The 20,900-nt window shown below is 47.6% G+C and overlaps 1 protein-coding gene across 2 annotated transcripts in view; it reads right to left on the bottom strand.

Moving 5' to 3' along the window:
* slc4a11 (solute carrier family 4 member 11) overlaps positions 1-20,900 on the bottom strand; it is a 95,939-nt gene that overhangs the window by 57,820 nt on the left and 17,219 nt on the right. For both annotated transcript variants that reach the window (XM_030116261.1, XM_030116262.1), the window contains exon 2: positions 12,407-12,457. In XM_030116261.1, coding sequence (XP_029972121.1) covers positions 12,407-12,457 — 51 coding nt within the window. The remainder of the gene's footprint in view (positions 1-12,406; positions 12,458-20,900) is intronic.

Below are 20,900 nucleotides of genomic sequence, written 5' to 3'. Positions count from 1 at the left end.
GGGATTTGCACGAGTGGCGGGTCTGTGCTTAACAGGCTTTTGAATCAACTCTCCACTTTTCTCTGTAGGTAAATAACCACAGGGGAGGAGTAAATCTCTGTGCAATGTCCTCAAAGGACCATCATTGTTCTCTGGCCTGACTGTATAAACAGGAAGCGTCCCTGCCCTACTCGTGACCACATGAACGATAGACTCCCACTTATCCGAAATCTTGTGCTTTCCTCGAATCCGGACATTTCTGACCAACACTCGATCACCAACTTCCAAATCCGAGGCAGTGACACGCCTGTCAAACCGTGTTTTGTTCTTCTGTGCTATCTTTGCAGCATTCTTCATTGCAATCTTATAGCTTTCCTCGAGCTGAGATTTGAGGTTTCGCACATAATCAGAATGTGATACATGCTGGCTGTTCTGTACTGGCAATCCAAACGCCAAGTCAACCGGCAGGCGAGGTTGGCGTCCAAACATTAGTTCGTATGGCGTAAACCCTGTGACATCATTCCGAGAGCAGTTGTAGGCATGGACCAAAGGTTTTACAAAGTCACGCCAGCGAGACTTATCTTTGTTCTGGAGAGTGCCTAGCATGTCTAGCAAAGTGCGATTAAACCGCTCGACAGGATTACCCCTGGGGTGATATGGGGTTGTTCTGACTTTTTGGATGCCGGCGATCTGACAAAGCTCTTTGATCAAACGGGACTCAAAATCTGGTCCTTGGTCACTATGTAGCTTCTCTGGCATACCATAATGCACCATGAAATTCTCCCACAAACACTTTGCCACTGTGCGGGCCTTCTGGTTAGGTGTAGGGATCGCTACAGCATATTTGGTAAAATGATCTGTGATCACCAAAATGTCTTTCATCCCACTTCTGTCAGGTTCAAGAGAAAGAAAATCCATACAGAGCAACTCAAGGGGCCTTGTGGTTTTAATGTTAACAAGTGGTGCGGCTCTCTCAGGCAGTGACTTCCTTCTTACACACCTACCACAAGTTCTGACCTTTTTTTCAACATCTGCGGCCATCCTTGGCCAGTAGAACCTAGTCCTCACAAGATCCATTGTGCGGCCCACCCCCATGTGACCCATGTCATCATGGAGGCTGGTCAATACCGCATCACGAAGCTCAGCTGGAAGCACAAGCTGGTAAGTCACCTTAGAACCCTCTTGACGCCGTCTGTATAAAACATTATCCAAAAGCTCAAGGCGGTTCAGCTCCCTTAGTAGGAATGCAAGGTCGGGGATCTCATCTCGTAAAGTGGGGGGTGGTTTGTCACCATGTTCAAGTTGGGAAATGACATGCCTTATGCACTGATCAGCTCTTTGTTTATCCATCAACTCGGCTCTGGACAAATAGGGAATATCTGGAAGCCCTCCAAGCTGACCTTCCTGTTGATAACTGTCAGGCACAGCATCAGCAGAAACAGCAAGACTCTCAACCAAGACAGCATTGTTAAGACCCCTGTGTTCATCATCATCTACACTGTAGATGAGTTGCCTTTCACAGATTGCTTGTACAACCTCTCGATCAACAGCATCAATGCTTTCTGGGTCTGAAAGGTGGTCTCGGGTGAACTGAAGAATGCGTTCTCTCTCTTTCTGAGACTTGAGATCATCCTCTGACTTCCCATGTGGTCTGCGAGACAAGCCATCTGCATCATTGTTCAGCTTACCTGGTCGGTAAAGAAGCTTAAATGAGAATGTGGACAATGCTGCCAGCCATCTGTAGCTGGTTGCATCTAGCTTGGCTGAGGTAAGTATATATGTCAATGGATTACTGTCAGTGACGACAGTGAAATCATTACCATACAGATAATCACTGAATTTTTCAGTAACCGACCATTTCAATGCCAAGAACTCCAACTTATGTGCTGGGTAGCGACTCTCACTTCTTGACAGCCCTCTGCTTGCATAAGCAATGACCCGAAGCTGACCCTCTTGCTCCTGATACAGCACAGCACCGAGCCCGGTGGTGCTAGCATCAGTGTGAAGCACATAAGGTTTCTGGGGATCTGCAAAAGCCAGAACAGGGGCAGTGGTAAGTTTTGTGATGACTGTGTCAAATGCCTGCTGACAAGCAGGAGTCCATCGCTCTCCAAAGAGCTCTTTTGGGTTTCGGTACTGCTCCGATTTCTGTTTCATTTTTGCTTTCTTTTGGGAAGGTGGATAACCAGAAGTCAGTTCATTGAGGGGCTTCACAATGCTGGAGAAATCCTTCACAAACCTCCGATAATACCCTGCAAAACCGAGAAAAGATCTCAACTCCCTCAGGTTCTGAGGGATCGGCCATGTCTTGAGAGCTGTGACCTTCTCTGGATCGGTCTGCACTCCATTTCTGGACACCACATGGCCAAGGTAACGAACTGATGTCTGGAAGAAAACACACTTTTCCGGTGACAGTTTTAAGCCAAACTCTCTAAGACGAGAGAGCACTTTCATCAGTTTTTCTTCATGTTCCTCCAGTGTTTTAGAAAACACGATCAAGTCATCAATAAAAACCAACACATCTTTTAGGTGCATGTCCCCCATACATTTCTCCATTAGTCTTTGGAATGTACTCGGAGCATTGGTCACTCCTTGAGGCATTCGGTTGAACTCCCAAAAACCAAGAGGGCACACAAAAGCGGTTTTTGGTTTATCTGATTCTTCAACTTCAATCTGGTAAAATCCTGATTTTAAATCAAGGACAGAAAACCATTCAGATCCATTGAGTGCACAGAATGTATCCTCCAACTTTGGGAGAGAATAGGCATCTTTGATGGTTTGGAGATTCAAACGCCTGTAATCGATGCACAAACGAACCTGGCCACTCTTCTTCCTGACCACTACAATGGGTGATGAGAAAGGTGATTCTGACTCTCTGATAACTCCTGTGTCGAGAAGTTCCTGAATGTGCCTCCGAACTGCCTCAATATCCTGGGGGTGGATTGGTCGGGCTCGCTGCTTAAAGGGAGTCTCGTCTAAGAGTTTTATGTGATGTGTCACTTTGTCTGTCCGACCAAAATCCAATTCATGCTGTGCAAACACATCAGGCATGCTGTTAAGTTGCCGAGTGATGCGTTCTTTCCACTCACGGGGAATTTCAGACTCACCAAAGTTAAAGTTCAGAGTGGATTTTTGTGAAGACTCTGTCTGCGCTGGTTTCTTACATGACTCAAGTGATTCAGTCACACTGTGCTCCTTCAATAAGACAGTCTGGTAAGTGCAAATTTGTGCTATTGCGCACTTTGCAGGGATGACAATATCGTGATCAGACTCATTACACATCACAACAGGTATCACATAAGGCTGCCGTTGGGGAAGATCAACCAAGCCAGCCCTCACAAACAAACCCCCTGGTAATGAAGGCGAAGAAGGATGTTCGATGAGAACAGATTTTTCATTCTGAAACTGGCATTCTGGGCAAACTCCTTCAAGAACAACAGACTCACCAGCCGGAATGACCTGAGCACTTTTCCCTTGCAACCTCACAACACCTCTGGACTCAGAATGGTCTGTCTGCTTGTGCCTTACATCAAGCACTTTGAAGACTGCTTTGTAGCCATATGGAATAGGCTGGTGCATCACTCCAGTTTTGGAACACAAGTCATAAAGTACATCAAGAGTGTTAGTGCCTATAAGCACAAGGGGATCTCTGATGGCTTCAAAATCGGGAACAACCAAAGCAAGTGTGTTAACCTCAATTGGTGCCCCTGCAAACTCTTTTGGGAAAGTTACAGCCAACTCAATAAAACCCAAATAAGGAACAGACTGCCCTGCTGCTCCTTCTACTTCCAAAAGATCAATCAACGGCTTAATCTCCTGCTCTGAAAGATGCTGGTTGTAAAACGACTGGGGGACTGTTGTCACTTGGGAACCCGTATCAAACAGACATCTGACTTCTGCATTTTTTATGTTCACACAAGCCGTGCATTTGGTACCAACCAATCCATCAGGAAGCTTAATTTGGGAGTTCCTGTCCAGTTGTTTCAGGCTGGTACATGCCTGAGACTTATTTCCAGCATTATCAACTGAGGGACGTTGGATCTGAGCAGCCCCTGTTCGCCCCACAACAGGTGCTGTTACTCGTTTAAATGTGCACTGGGACTGGTTTTGGTGTCCCATGCACGCTGCTTCTCTGCCAGTTGTTTTTTCTTTTCAGCTACCAAATTGGGGTTTGGTGCTTCAGTACATGACGGGGAGATATGCCCGTCTTCACCACAGTTAAAGCAGTACCACGGCCGAGGTCTGCCTGTTTGCTTCAGCTTTGTTTGATTTTTGAAGTTTGTGTTGTCTTCATCTGTTGTTTGGGATTTGAATTTTCCTACAGGAATCTTCTTGCCTGTCTCCTTCTTTTTGTGAGTCATGAGAGAGGTTAACTGGCTCTGCAAGCTAGCAACCTGTCTCTCGAGGTCTTTGATAGCATTAGAAACTGCACCTGGTTTCTCTTTTGGTTCCACACATGTACCTGCATCCTGGGACTGAATTTGGACCCGCTGCTTTGTGGCACCTACGTGTTTTCTCATGCGATTAGTTTTTGCTTGTTGTCTATCTTCCTCAGTACGCAACAACAGCAGAAGCTCTGGAAATGAGGGTGGATCATTTTTCTTTTGTTCAAGCTGAAGGGCAGTGAGCAGAGAACTCTCCCAACACCCCCTACAGAACTGCTTCAGCAAGTGTTTGTCAACTTCTTTAGATGGAACCCCTCCTCTTTTTACAGCTTGATTTAGTGCTATCTGCAACCGATGGAGATAATTTGAAGATTTCTCACCCGGGTCCTGGAATGTGTTCAAGAATTGGGCATAAAGTTCTTCCCCATCCTCGACTGTGTCAAATGCAGAATCAAGCAGTTGCAAATAGGCTAACGGGGGAGCATCAGGCCGTAGACCTTTAACCACACCAGTCGCTGGTGGGAGCAAACTTTCAACAATCCTTCTGGATATCTGCCGAGGGGCCATGTCAGGATCACTCAACAACAGTTCAATGTGTGAGCGCCAAGTGTCATAATCAGCTTCACTGTTTGGTCTGGGAGTCTTTCCAGAAAAGGAGCGAAGCCTTACTGGAGACTGCAAATGTGAGCTATCAGTTTCCCTCCTGACTATATGCTCAACCACGACTTTCTGGATTTCAGGTGGGTTCACATCACCAACTGAAAGGGACGGAGATCTGGCTTCCTTTGTATTCATGACATCATCTGTGGCATGTGGCCAGGAGGCCTCGACACGCACTTCAGGAGTTCTTTCAGGATTTAGACTCATAGTACCAACATCCTCGCTGATCTGGGACATGACATCTTTCAATACCAGCTCATACTCAACTCCGCTTCGCTTGGCTAGTGTTTTGAGCTCAGTCAGGTAAGTCTTAGTAATGTTACCACCAATCCTGGTATGGTACACACTGCTCAATGTTTTCACAACATAAACAACAGGGGGATCATTTTTCACTGTAAATGTGTACGGCAAAATCTCTGCCAATCCCTCAATGGCCGTGCCGTACGAAAACTCAACGATCAGGTTTTTGTAAAACTCAGAGGCATCATCATCAACAAAAACAACTCTCTTGATAGAGCCATACTTCTTCAAAAAATCAATGACTTGCTCGTCCTGATCTGCAACCTGGGTTGCTCCACTAACAATGACTGCATTTGGGATCTTAATACCAGACTCCTGTATGAAGTCCATACTGGATGTGATTTCAGTATTGATATCAAATCAACCGGCTCCTGGCTAGCTCGCCAAATCTGTAACCAATATTGCGAAGTCGTAATAAGGCACAGGTGGGTGTCAAATAAATCAAATCAATTGGGCTACTATCAGAGCGATTCTAGATCTTTAAGAGCCAGTGATTAGATATCAAATACGACACACACAACAATCTGATTGAGTGCAAACGTATTATTTGAAATCACAACAACAATTGACAAACACAGCAAGCAGAAGAATATATGGAAAATAATAAATCAAAATAATAAAAGCCGGCAAAAAGAAAACCCAGTTCCCAAGCAGTCCTTGTTCCGTTGGGGCCCTTTCAAAATCAAGTTCTTCAGTTTGTATTCCACTGTGTCAGTGCTCCAGTGTGTCAGTGATCAGTTCAATCCTACCACTGTGAAGGAGAAGAATCTGTGATCAACGTGCGTGTTCTTTCGTCCTGGCTCGCCACCCAGTTCACACCGGGAAATCCAAAATCCTGGGCTGTGCAGCCCCACTGCTTCCCGCAGGCGAAGCTCCAGACCCTGGCGGAGTGTGGCTACGGTCCCGGTCGGAAACTCCACCCGCACCCCGAGCGATGAACATCCACCACTCAAATCCAACAGGAAACAATTCACAAAAAAACCTGACCTATGAACAGGCCAGAAAAGATCAATCAGAATTACTTTCACGCATTCTTTATACGAAATCACATCTATTCTGAAAGTATGGTGAAGTCAAAAGCTCAAAACTAATCCATTTTCATAGAAAATAAACAGAAACGTGATATAAAGCCACCAAATTGATAAAAAACACAATGAATGTAAAATAATTGGCAACCTGAGGTTACAAAACCAAATGTGTGCTTCATTGCTCCACATTTCACAAAACATTTAGCTCTTCCATCACATAAAGAAAATAAAAAGACATCAAATATCTTCACCATAAAAATCAACCATTTTACAATCAATTTCCGTCAATACAATCATCCAATCTTTCCATCTCACTCACCGCTGAGTCAGTTTCTGTTCTCCTGGCCCTAATCACATGGCCACGTTCAGCTCGAACATTCGATCAACCGCACGGTTCTAGAGGAAATTAACGCCAGATATAATAATTAGATATCACCAATAAGGTCAATGATCAACGGATGGCAGTTTAAAATGGTTATTTTTAATCTTACCCCGAAGATGAACATGGATTAATTTCCCTCTGGAACCATTGAGGCGCTTCTCTGCTGTCTGCCGTCTCTGCCGCGAAGCAGGAAGTGACGGCCTACCATGTGACCAGCGGAGCTCGTGATTGGCTCACGGCTGCCGGGTGTAAATCCTGAATCTAATCTTTTTTTTCTTTTTTTAAATAAATAAAATTTTACTCTTCAATCAGCGGTGTGTTTTTAAATGAAAATAATACTTTAACTGCTTTTTATTTATTTTAAATATTTAATTAAATCAGTTCTGTTTACCCAATCTGGGTTACATCAGGGTTAGGAGTTAGACATGAATGGGAGTCAATGGACGGTCCCTACAAGGATAGAAATACAAACGTGTGTGTGTGTGTGTGTGTGTGTGTGTGTGTGTGTGTGTGTGTGTGAGTGTAATGGCTGTTTTATGAATGGCAGAAAGCGTCACAGGACGCATCCTGGAGGCTGTTTGTGTGACTCATCCTATTCTCTCTCCTGACACAGCAGCTCCTTCAGTCTTAGTGTTCAGTAACCGGGGATCACCTGGCGATGACCCAGAGTTTGCATGGCGACCACCCAGTGATCACCCAGCAACCACCCAGTGACGACCCGCCAATGACCTGCTGACGATCCGGTGATGATTCGGTGACCGCCCGGTGACCGCCCGGTGACCGCCTCATGTCCCAGTGACTGTCCAGTCACCACCTGGTGACCACCAGCAACCAACCGGCGACCACCTGGTGACCGCCCAGTGACGACCCAGTGACTGCCCAGAGACCACCCGGTGACGACCCGGAAATGACCTGGTGACGACCCGGTGATGATTCGGTGACCGCCCGGTGACCGTCTGGTGACCACCCAGTGACCCGATGACTGCCCAGCAACCACCCGGCAACCACTCAGTGATCACCCAGCGACCACCCGCTGACCACCCGGTGACCGCCTGGCAACCACCTAGCAACCTTCGGTAATGACTCTGTGACCACCCGGTGACCACCTGCCGACGGCCCAGTGATGACCCGGTGATGACCCAGTGACCGCCGGGTGACAGCCCAGTGACCGCCCGGTGACAGCCCAGTGACCACCTGGTGACCACCCAGCAACCACCCAGTGATGACCTGGTGACGACCCAGCAACGACCCGGTGACCGCCCGATGCTGACCCGGCGACTGCCTGGCAACCACCCAGTGACGACCCAGCGACGACCCAGCAACGACCCAGTGACCACCCTGTGACCACCCAGCAACTACCCGGCGACTGCCCGGCAGTCACTGGTGCTCTTTACCACTGACCCTATCCGCCCAGGAGGCCCTGAGCTCACTCCACTGCCTTCGTCCATTGCCACTCGACATCATTTGATTTCCGTGTTGTTGCCTCGTCCGTCCCTCAGTGCCTCAGACTCACCGGCTCCACTCTGACCTTCAAGTAACCTTGAGAGTGAAGCCATAGCTTCACTGAAAAAATGCAGCCGCATCATGAAAACATGATCAGTGATTAACAGGTTGGAACCTAGGCTCCATTCTTTCTGACGGTGAGACGAGCAGCTGGTCTCCACAGCGAGCAGCTGGTTTCCACAACCAGCAGCTGGTTTTCATGGCGAGCAGCTGGTTTCCACGGCAAGCAGCTGGTTTTCATGGCGAGCAGCTGGTTTCCACGGCGAGCAGCTGGTTTCCACGGCAAGCAGCTGGTTTCCACGACGAGCAGCTGGTTTTCACGGTGAGCAGCTGGTTTCCGGGACGAGCAGCTGGTTTTCACGGTGAGCAGCTGGTTTTCATGGCGAGCAGCTGGTTTCCGGGACGAGCAGCTGGTTTTCACGGTGAGCAGCTGGTTTTCACGGAGAGCAGCTGGTTTTCACGGAGAGCAGCTGGTTTCCATGGTGAGCAGCTGGTTTCCGGGACGAGCAGCTGGTTTCCACGGCGAGCAGCTGGTTTTCATGGCGAGCAGCTGGTTTCTGGGACGAGCAGCTGGTTTTCACGGTGAGCAGCTGGTTTCCATGGTGAGCAGCTGGTTTCCGGGACGAGCAGCTGGTTTCCATGGCGAGCAGCTGGTTTCCGGGACGAGCAGCTGGTTTTCACGGTGAGCAGCTGGTTTCCATGGCGAGCAGCTGGTTTCCACCATGAGCAGCTGGTTTCCACAGCGAGCAGCTGGTTTCCATGGTGAGCAGCTGGTTTCCATGGCGAGCAGCTGGTCACCACAACCAGCAGCTGGTTTCCATGGCGAGCAGCTGGTTTCCACCATGAGCAGCTGGTTTCCACAGCGAGCAGCTGGTTTCCATGGTGAGCAGCTGGTTACCACAACCAGCAGCTGGTTTCCATGGCGAGCAGCTGGTTTCTACAGCGAGCAGCTGGTTTTCACGGTGAGCAGCTGGTTTTCACGGCGAGCAGCTGGTTTCCATGGCGAGCAGCTGGTTTCCACCATGAGCAGCTGGTTTCCACAGCGAGCAGCTGGTTTCCATGGTGAGCAGCTGGTTTCCATGGCGAGCAGCTGGTCACCACAACCAGCAGCTGGTTTCCATGGCGAGCAGCTGGTTTCCACCATGAGCAGCTGGTTTCCACAGCGAGCAGCTGGTTTCCATGGCGAGCAGCTGGTTTCCATGGCGAGCAGCTGGTTACCACAACCAGCAGCTGGTTTCCATGGCGAGCAGCTGGTTTCTACAGCGAGCAGCTGGTTTTCACGGCGAGCAGCTGGTTTCCGGGACGAGCTGCTGTTTCCCACGGCGCTGAGTCAAACAGACAAACACATCAAGGCTCCAAAGAGGCAAACAGTCAGTCTGCTGTTCATCAGATTCCACTAACTCTTCCACTTCCTGCATAAAGACTCATCTGAAAATGTAAATAAGCCAATCAGCCATATTATTATGACCACCTGCTAATCACACTGTGACCCTTTCGGGTGGATTTGCAAAACAACGGTGAAAATGCAACTTTCTGAAAACACTTGGGTTCTGTCTCGAGCAGAAAGCAGAAGCTCTAGTCCTGGTCATGATCTCAGTCCTGGCCCTGTTTCTGGTACTGCTGGTGTTCCTGGTCCTGGACCCCATGGCCGGAGTCAACAGTTCTTCTGCACAGGCTCAGTAGATGGACAATAAGAACAATGGCGGCCTCCAGAGTGCACACGCCTTGTGTGTGTGTGTGTGTGTGTGTGTGTGTGTGTGTGTGTGTGTGTGTGTGTGTGTGTGTGTGTGTGAGCGTGTGCGAGCGTGTGCGTGTGTGTGTGTGTGGTTTCATTCCAAAAACAAACAGCACCACCAGCTCATGGCCTGGTGAGTTCACTACAGTGTTTTCAGTGTTTCTACTGTATAGAGATGGACATCTTTCATTTTAGAATGTTTCTGTTAAAGGTGCAATAAGTACGAAGTTTACTATAAAACTAATTAAAATCTTTCGCATTTTTCAGCTGCCAGTGAAGAAACATTTCTGTAAAAATATCTGTCGTCTCCTTCAACAATGTCTTGGTCAAAGTTTTGTTCTTTCAAAATAAGTTGTTCGGGACAACTTTGGGGGTACGGAGATAGACGTCACCACCAGGGATCATCCGATCATCGACCAGGCTGATTATCGGCGCCGATATTCGGCATTTGGACGGATAGCTACATAGACCATTTTTTTAATCTCACAGCCGATCAGAGATCAATACGAAACAGGATTATTTTGGCTCAGATTCAGGTGCGTCTTCTGCCTGGAGTCTGCTCTGCCTTCAGCATCGTCCTGCCCACCGCTCCATCTGATTGGTTACACTCAGAGCCGGCAGGGCTCACAGCCAATCAGCACAGCATCTGCAGAGCCACAGATATACACGGATACTAGCCATAGATACATGAACATAGAGGAGAGGAGCAAAGAAGCTTTGTCAGTGAAAGAAGCTCTGGAGAGAGGCGATTCGTCTCCTGACTGGCAGATTAATCCTGTAAAGGCTGAATTCTGCTTTAATCATGGACGAGACGCGGTAAAACAAAGGAAATCACAACATGTGACATGAAAAAAAATTATGCTAGCTGAATGCTAACTTCTATGGGAAAACACATTGACATGCTAACAGTTGCAACATGGCAGAACTTGCTGGAACAAATTATCTGAGCAACATTTTACTTACTAAATCCAAAACACAAATGCTAATTATTCCAATGCTAACAGGCAGATATTATCTCAGAAGAGGACGAACAATAATGAAAAACTCTGAAAACTGCTGTTATCGTACAAAACATAAACAGGAAGTAGCTACGGAAGCCCCAGAGGTTTTCTACTATTCAAAATGTTTACACCAATATGTTGACTTTGACTGCAAATGAATATTGGCTGTAAATATCAGTTATCAGCCTCCTGGACAACCGATAATCAGCATTGACCCTGAAAAAACTCCATGTTGGTCAGTCTCCAGTCAACACTTCAGGGTTCCAGCTACGTTAGTGATGTAGCATCACTTGTTGAACCTTCAACGAGAAACTTTTCAGAAAGGAAAACAAAGAGTTTGAACGGAGCCTGAACTCCAGACTAGCAGGTTTTGGCTGATTGTGAGTGCAATGAAGAACGTCTCCACTCGTCCCTCAGTGTCAGTCGTAAAGTGAAGGAGTCAGCTGAAGCTGATCTTCACCGTGAGCGGCGAGAACAAGAACGCAACAAGCAAGGAGAACAGGAGCCGCGGGACCCGAGCTGTTTGATGGGAGAACACTGAATGATTGATGTGCAGCGTTCTGCAGCTGCCTTTCTGATGTGCACAGAGCTCACACACACACACACACACACACACACACACACACACACACACACACACACACGTCTCTCAAGCAGCTACATGTGAGGAGGAAACACAAGGTTTTGATCGACATGACGACACAGGCGGCGGCGGCGGCGATACAGCGTCTAACATGGAGGATGCTCAGAGAACCTGATCAGTAGGAGCAGGGGGCGGAGCCTCTCGACCTGCTAATGAAGCCCCGACGCAGGCTAATGCTCACTGGCCAACGATAATGTAATTGCATTTTATATCTTGATAAAAGTCTCCCTGGTAAAGGCGGCCGTGGCGGCGAGCGGCGGGGGGCCGTGTGTGAATCTGCCGAGCGAATCGGTGTGCTGCAGGAGGGGGATAATTGGCTGGGGGAGACGGGGAGATCCGCTGGAAGCAGATTCTGTCCTGACTGCTTGTGCTGCACATACTAATTGGGCGCCTCTCCTCGGCTCGAAGGTAATGAAACCGCCGTTATCATAACAGCCCGGCAAAGTTCATTATTTATATCCAAATGCAGTGAAGTGTGAGGGCTGGGATGGGAGAGGGCTTTGGAGTGTGTGTGTGTGTGTTTGTGTGTGAGAGAGTGTGTGTGTGTTGCAGCTCTAATCTTTAAGTCAAATCTTTCTGCGTGGATATTCTGCCCTGTGCACATTACTGGTAAAGAAAAACCCCAAAACCCAGAAAACATCCCTCATTCCTCATTATTGGAGCTGCGGCTTTCCTCGCTCCGGAAAATTCAGCGTGCGTGTGTGTGTGTGTGTGTGTGTGTGTGTGTGTGTGTGTGTGTGTGTGTGTGTGTGTGTGTGTGTGTGTGTGTGTGGTGGCGGCTCAGACTCACCCATTTCTTGAAAGAAATATCCATTCTTGGACATCCCAGAGGGAGGCGCCTCTGCAGGAGAGAAGGAGGAGGTGATCAGGACAAAACCGTCATCTGGGATTATTCTGACCAGAAGTGTAGAAATAAAACACACACACAAACACACACCAGGATCGGACCCGCGTTGGTCACTTAGGACAGATGGAAAACGGACGTGCACGCAGTGACAGGTGTTATTTGTGAAAGTGTGTGCAGTTTAAGAGCAGCTGTGACTGTATGGCAGCCCACAAGGCTCAAAACAGAAACACAGGTCACTGCAGCAGCGGCGTCAAACCCACACCCTCTCCACGTCTCCTGCAGCTGCCGCATGCAGAGCCTGGCTCTGAGGCTAGCCTGGCAGCAGCCAGCTAGCTACCGTTCATGTTAGCGTCACTCAGATCTCACTGTTTACTATTAGATCCGTAACTCTGTAGAAAACTGCTCAATCTTTTTTTCAGGGCCAGATCGGAGCCTTGCGAGGGCCGATGTTGGTCCACGGGCCATATGTTTGACACCACCAGACACATAAATGCAACGATAGAAAACCAAAATGCATCACATGTCAGTACCGATCAGAGCGGTCAGTGGAAGCGTCTCTCATTAAATCCTGGGCTGGATTTATCCTCACGAGCTGCTGCTCCTCCAAAAACTACAGGAAACACGTCAGTGAGTCACACACTCGCCCGGGGAGACACACACACACACACACACACACACACCACCACGCTGTCACAACAACCAGCTGTGGACTCATCTGTCACCGACAGCAGCTCACGACTCACACTGCAAACGCAACACCGGAAAAATATGCACCGTAAATAAACACACAACACACACAACACACACGACACATGCAGTGTATGCACCCGGCGCTCTGCAGGCGCTGCTGTTTGAGTCACATTTTGGCGCTGCTCTTCTGACCACTGAGCTTTTTCACAGTTTAAAAAGTGAAAATGTGAAACAGCAGCAGAGACTAATGAGCTCGGGGACGAGAGTCGCGGACGCTGCTGTGTTGCTGCGTTTTGGATTAGCTCGCCACCGTTATCTCTCAGTATCTGTTCGTCCCGGACGGGAATTCAGCGGAGAGCAAACGGCTCTGTCCGGGAAACGTCAGCAGAGCTGAATTTAATCAGTGTTTGTTGCAACAGGCTGGCAGCAAAGCGAAGGATCACATGAGGAGACGCAGCTAAAGGACAAATTCACATTAAAGACATTTCAGCACTTCACACCGTCTGGAGCTGAACTCTCATGGCTTCAACTGAAACTTCTGATTCCTCTTCATTATATTTGACACTAAAATGTGTGTTTCAACATAAAGACTATTGGATTAACTCTCCACTCATTTCTGATGAAACAGTTTAAAAGCGAGTGTTTCCCCACGACGGTCGACGTCACATGACCCACGGAACAGGAACATCAGGACGCTTTACAGACTCAACAAACCAAATCAAGGATCAAATATCCAAACTCTGCAGGACTATTCACTACATTTACTTCACAGCTTCAGCTTCTTCTTCAGTGATTTGCTTTTGGTTGATTTCATTTCGTTCTTATGAACGTGCATCACGTTAAACACTCACTTCTGAGGCCTTGAGAGCTCTTTTAGTTTGAATGAATCTGATGTTTTTTCACAGTTATTTGCAGCTGTAAAATACAAAATGTGGCAGTAAAAGGGTTTCATCCTGGTCGTCCCGCCTGAACACTCCCCACTCTGACATCCTTTGCTTTGGTCTAGTTTGACTTTTCTTCATTTCACGTGTTGCTCTCAAAATAAACGACGTGTCTCCGGATGTTTTTTCACCTGTTTCAGTGTAAATTCACAACTATTCACTTCAGGAGCAAGTCCACTGGTCCACTAGGTGGTGCTGTTTGTTTCTGTATAGCAACACTGTTAACGTTACCACTGGAGAACACGCAGAACAATACCAAACGATCCGCTGTGAAAGCAGACACGATCTTTACTTCATCTCTACTTTTCGAGGTCGTAAATCACATTAAAGTGAGAACATGAACTCCCCGACGTTTATCGATCACGAAGGAACACGGAACGTTGATCGTCTCCAGGCTGGAGAATAAAAGCAGCGTTCTGGTTTCGATAGGTGAGCCTGTTCTGACTCGGACTGTGGTCTCGCTCCGCTCCGACGGGTCCCTCAAACACCGGGACATTAAAACTGCTGGAGATCCTGCTACTCCGTCAGCGATTCGGGGGAGAATTATCACTATTTCATGATTTAACGTCTCTTTAAAGCTCATCGAGAAATTTACCAGCAAAAAACGGAAAAGATTCGGTTTAAACAGAAAATAATCAGATGCAAAAACTCATTTTAATGTAGCGAGAACAAATGTCAAAATACATGAAGAGAACAGGAAGAACAGGATTATTAAATATATGAAAAATCAATAGATATTAAAGCAACATGTTGAGATTTGGGAGAAAAAAATCGGTGAAGGAGGAAACCTGAGAGACAGTTTGTTTAAAATGTCAGAATGTTTCAGTTCAAAGCTGCTCTGAAGCTTTACTTCCTCCCAAACTGCTTCTACTTCCTGTCAGTCTGAAGGTATCTGTTGGTCTGTGAGGGGAGAGGGGCGAGGAGGATGGAGGGGTGAGGATGGAGGGGTGATGAGAAGGGATGGAGGGGTGAGGAGGGAGGATGGAGGGGTGATGAGAAGGGATGGAGGGGAGAGGAGGGGGTGGGGGTGAGGAGGGAGGATGAAGGGGGATGGAGGGATGGAGGGGTGAGGGGGAGTGAGGAGGGTTGATGGAGGGGTGACGAGGGGGGATGGAGGAGAGGGGGGATGGAGGGGTGAGGATGGAGGGATGGAGGGGTGAGAAGGAGGGATGGAGGGGTGAGGATGGAGGGATGGAGGGGTGAGGGGGGGTGGAGGGGTGAGGATGAAGGGATGGAGGGGTGAGGAGGGGGATGTAGGGTGAGGATGGAGGGATGGAGGGGTGAGGAGGATGGAGGGGTGAAGAAGAAAGGATGGAGGGGGGATGAAGGGGGATGGAGGGATGGAGGGGTGAGGAGGGGGGATGGAGGGGTGAAGAGGGGGGATGGAGGGGTGAGGATGGAGGGATGGAGGGGTGAGGGGGGATGGAGGGGTGAGGAGGGGGGATGGAGGGGTGAGGATGGAGGGATGAAGGAGTGAGGAGGAGGGATGTCGGGGTGAGGAGGGGGATGGAGTGGTGAGGATGGAGGGATGAAGGGGTGAGGATCAGCATTTCTGTCATCTTCACTCAACTTGTCTTGAACTCATTTTGAGAAACAAAAGATCAACAGTCCTGCTTCCAGGAACTTTCCTTGATCTGACTGCTGACAGACGCGGGGGCACACACACACACACACACACACACACACACACACACACACACACACACACAGAGGACCAGGTTTCCTGTCAGCTGCTCCGACGCTCCGTTTCTCCTCCTGGATTCGTTTTCTTTGATGTGACAAAAACCAAACATGAAATTTTAATTCTACAAAGTTCCGCTCGGTTCTCCGAAGCCCCGGAGAACCGAGGAACACAAAACAACGTCAAGAGTTAAAGAAGCGGGGACTGGTTTATCCCCAGAACAATTACCGCCCTCCTCCTCCCCACGCTGACATTCTGGATCAGGGTTTTCACTCAGCGACGGAAACTTTTCAAACTGGCAGCCGTGACAGTTTTTCACCACCTTTAAGATCTCAGATATACTTTAGAGGACGCTTCCTTGTTTGCCTGCTGTGTGGATTCATGTGAGACTTCATGATCAGCAGATGAAGGACAGACGACTGGAAATGAACAAACCGCTCCTGAAACTCCGCCTCTTTTTAAAACTTCCACCTGCTCAGTTCTTCAGTCTGCAGCTTTTTCCAGCCTGCTGGAGTCGAAGCGTCAGTCCAGCATCCTGACCAAGAACTGGAGCAAACATCTCAACGTTCAGCCGCGTTTTCCAGGATTTAAACTCTTCCTGAAGTCGGCTCTGATGCAGTTTGTCTGAGGAAACGACCTCATGGCGGCCGTGATTTCGCTTCCTCACAAACTCCCAGGGTTTAACGTCTGAAATAATGATGTTCAATGAAAAAGTCAATTTTTTTTAAAGTGATGATGTCGCCGCAGCACGGCTACGTTAGCGCGGCTACGGTAGCTTGGCTACATTAGCGTGGCTACATTAGCGCGCTAGTTGTTTTTGGACACAGCGTGAGAAATCCTATGTCAAGATGAGCCAGCTTTGGTAAGATGGCGAGAGCTTCTCTTGATCTGTGGACAGGTAACGGGGACGGTGCTCCTCTCCACTGTTTACCTCGCTGTGCTCCGTCGCGCTGATGATGTCATCAACATGGGACACCATCAGCGCGGGAAAACGTAGCCACACACATAACGGCGACATAACCTTCATCCCGGCGGTGGATCAATGTGACTGATGTGTGATCAGCGGAGGCGGCCGCCACGGCCCAGGCCGTCCACCGGGGGCAGTCTGGGGTTCAGTGTCTTGCTCAAGGACACTCTGACCTGTGGCCAGATGGGAGGATTGAACCTTCAGCCGTGTTCCGCAGTGATGGGTTCCTCCTGTGTGGAAACAGCAGATGGCTGAAGCGGCCCTCGTGATTGGTCCATCTCTTCCACCGCCGCCTGTCTGGATATTGATCCGTTTCCACAATTCAAGCTAACGTTGTTGTAGTGCGGCTGTACCCGGAGGACCGGAGCATATATAACCTCAGTGTGCTGCCTCGTCTGTGTGTGTGTGTGTGTGTGTGTGTGTGTGTGTGTGTGTGTGTGTGTGTGTGTGTGTTTCTTCCCTCACTGCCTGGATTTATTCTCATACGTGAAGCTGGATTCATCCAGTCAGTGGAGTCCTGCTCGCTTCCAGCTTCAGTCTGATGGTGTTCAGCCTCACAGGCAGAAACACCCTGAATGACTGTAGAAAGAGGGACCAGAGAGGAGAGGAGCCAGAGGTCTGGGGGGGGGGGGGGTCTGAACTGGAGGGGGCGTTCTGATTGACCTGGAGAGTCTCGGCTTCCAGCATGTCCTGATAACATCCAGATTATAGAGCATCTTCCTCCTGATGCGACCCTCACAGTGTGAACAGCTCAGAGTCACAGTAACATGAGGATGAATAAATCAGGGCGACGGAGAATAAACTGAATCAAGTTACTTATTAACTGCAGTAAAACCTGTTCTTGAACAGGTCTAGTTGTAATCAAGTACAAATCCTTGATAAGTTTCACAACATGAATGACAACCGAAGGATGAAATGATCAGCCGGTTGTTTTAGTCGTCTTAATAACGGGATTCCTCCCTGGACTTTAAACGATTGTCTGCATGAATTTAAAAAGCCAGAGAGTGAGCCTGAGCTTCCTCTGGGTGTCTTCATGAGAACGATGTTGAGAATGTTTTAGCTTCTTTTTGAATGAATAGAAAGTGATGGAAAATTTCATGACGGACTGAAACGCTGTCCAGTGTGTGCAGAGCGGATCTGAAACGCCAAATGTTCCGGAGCCATCTGCAAACGTCCCGCTTTGTCTGAGTAATGCGCTGAAACAAAAGCCAGAGGAAAACAGCAGTGTTACGCAACTCATGTCAGGAGAGGAGCTTTGTGTTCCTATTACTGCTTGTTTTCTTCTAATCCTGATTATTAGTGGTGGTAATAAGTGAAGAGCAGCGACAGCCAGCAGAAAAAAGGAAAAAAAGATGAGGACGGGCTCGTTAGTCCGGCTGGAAATCATTCTGGAAATGGCCTCGCAGCGCAGAACGTGCCGAATCAATCCACATATTGGAGAGTGACTGGCAGGCTGCGCTGGACTGCTCATTTCTTAATGCGCGGCTGTGTGTGTGTGTGTGTGTGTGTGTGTGTGTGTGTGTGTGTGTGTCTGTGTGTGTGTGTGCGCGCGCTCTGAGCTCTGTGATCATGAAGACTCGTGCTCTGCCTGCACTGAGCTGTTTGGCGCCGACAGACGCAGGAGGAGCTTTAGGAGGATTGGAGGGAAACGCACGTTATCCGTGTTCCGGGCTTCAGCAGATCAACGCAAACCGCCGCAGCGCTTCAGCACCTCACACAACGCCGCTTCCCCGCCGCCAGACGCACAACGCCGCTGCAGACGCACAACGCCTTGGGCTTTTAATTTGAAAGAATCATCAGAATGGACGGACGTGAACAGCATTACAGGAACATTAATCCATCGTTTCTGAAACAGTGTTTTCCACTTCTGCAGGCAGTCGGTGTGATTAGCATTTGATTCTTAAATGTTCTTTACGTATTAGTGAATTCATTCATTTGATTTGTTTTTAAGGACTATTACTAGCAGAAGCACTGCGTGTTTTCTTAACTGGCTTGATTCGCTGAAACATCACTTTTATTTTGAAATCTGCTTGAATTCGCTCTAACGGTGTGGTTGCAGAGCGCGCCGATCGACCAGCGATTTAGCTGCTCTTGTCAGAAACACACGCTCTTACTTTTTTTTCATTATTTCTAATAGAAACAGAAAATGAAAATCAAGCAGTTTTTTTTAAAAGTTTGTTTATCCCCGATAAAGAAAAACTTTTTAACTTTCGATTGTTACTTCTGAATCTTAAAATAAAAATCAAATAACCTCTCATGTTTTGTTCTTTTAATCATGTTTCTGAACAGAAAATCCAAAGAGAAAAACCGACACCGACCGTAAAACGAACCTCTTCTGTTAAAGATCAGCGTTTTTCCTTCATTCTGGCAGAAATGTTTCATATGTTTAAAGACCTTCAGAAACCTGGTTTGGCCTTTTTTCTGTCGTCCAGCTTCAGTTAAAAAAAAAAAAAAAACTGCGTCAGATCTGATCTGCTGTAGTTGTTTTTATAAATATGCCTGCTGATTCAGTCTGCAGACGTCATCATTCAAGTTTTCCACGCGGTCTGGTGTTAATGCAAACAATCACAAAAATCGGCGGAATCAAAGAAACGCAGCATAAACGTAAAAATAAAATCGTTTTCTTTTTTATTGTAAAAATTGTAACTGAGAAAGAAGAATCTCGTCCCAGCCCAGAAGACAATGTGACTGATCGTCCAGGAAATACATTAAAATGCTTTAGAAATACAGCTGTCTCCAGATTATGAGTCAAAAAATGCATCAGAAAGAGGAAAAAAAGGAAATAAATCACTTTAATTTTCTGATTCCTGAAGAAAGTAGGGATGCACGATATTATCGGCACAATATCAGTATCGGCTGATATCGGCTAAAAAATACGTTTATCGGTATCTGCAGATATGAAAATTTCTGCCGATATTCACAGCCGATAAGGTGACGTAGTAATTGGGCGCGCGGTGACATCCATAATGCGCCAAAAAAATAATAAAAAAAAAATTTCATTGAAATGGTTTTGTTCTTTATCCTCATTCCTTATACTGCAGAGCTCTGTGTCTGCCACCAGGCTGTTACAGCAGCTCTACAGTCAAATGCAACTTGGTTATGTTTAAATATGCATTGTACATTTAAAGTTCATGTGATCGAAAGAAATTATTTTTCTGTATTTCAACACTGAACGTCTTGAGTTTGAAAAAATAACACATTTCTTATTTATGGTAAAATCAAATGTTTTTTGTCTTGTTTTACGTTTGTTTCTTAAACAAATAAGACTGTCACAATAAGAGTAACATGTAAATTCCAGTACAGGAGAGACTTAGCTTTCTTTACAGTGAAAAAAAAAAAAACCTTGTGATTATCGGTATCAGTATCGGTATCGGCCAAAAGGAGTTTCGATATATCGGCATATCAGATATCGGCAAAAATCCGATATCGTGCATCCCTAGAGGAAAGCGCTGAAGATCCAGACCCAGCCTCGCTGTTCCAGAAGCTTCTGTCAGGTTCTCTGTTCTCTAGCTTCACTGTTGATTCGGTTCTGGTTCTTTTCTCGCTCACTGAGTCAAACCCAGCTGGGTTTTCTGCGGGACGTCGCAGCGACATCTAGTGGAGACTCCAGGTATAAACCGAGTCACATGACCAGGCGAGTTCATGAGAACTGGACAAAGAAAGAGCAACGGGCGGTGTGAAGGAGAGAGCGGAGTCACAGGTGAAGAGATGACAGCTGGACACACACACACACACACACACACACACACACACACACACATACACACACCCGGACAGAGCTGATGAAGGCCTTCATCCTTCATGCTCGGATGCTTCGGGCTCATTAGCGGCCATGAGGCGGGTCGTGATGAGAATCCGCCGGCTGACGGCCGAACGGGGGAACCAGACTTTACAAATCCTCACAACACCCCAGAGAATCAGCTGTTTGGCCAACGCTTCCGACAAAGTCATCATCACATCCATTCAACCGGTGCCCCAAAACGAACAAATCTGATGCGTAAAGGCAAAATAAAATGCAGAAATTCTAAATTCCACTGAGAAAAGAAATCAAAGCTTGTGGGCTCAGTGCTTCGTCTCCTGATCTCCGCCAACACCTGAGCAGGAAGTCTCCTTCACTCCTGTGAATCAGCGTTCGAAGTCTGAAGAATCACGACGCTG

Source organism: Salarias fasciatus, chromosome 19 (genome assembly GCF_902148845.1).
Source record: "Salarias fasciatus chromosome 19, fSalaFa1.1, whole genome shotgun sequence".
Lineage (NCBI taxonomy): Eukaryota > Metazoa > Chordata > Actinopteri > Blenniiformes > Blenniidae > Salarias > Salarias fasciatus.
This window is presented reverse-complemented; position numbering and strand designations above follow the sequence as displayed.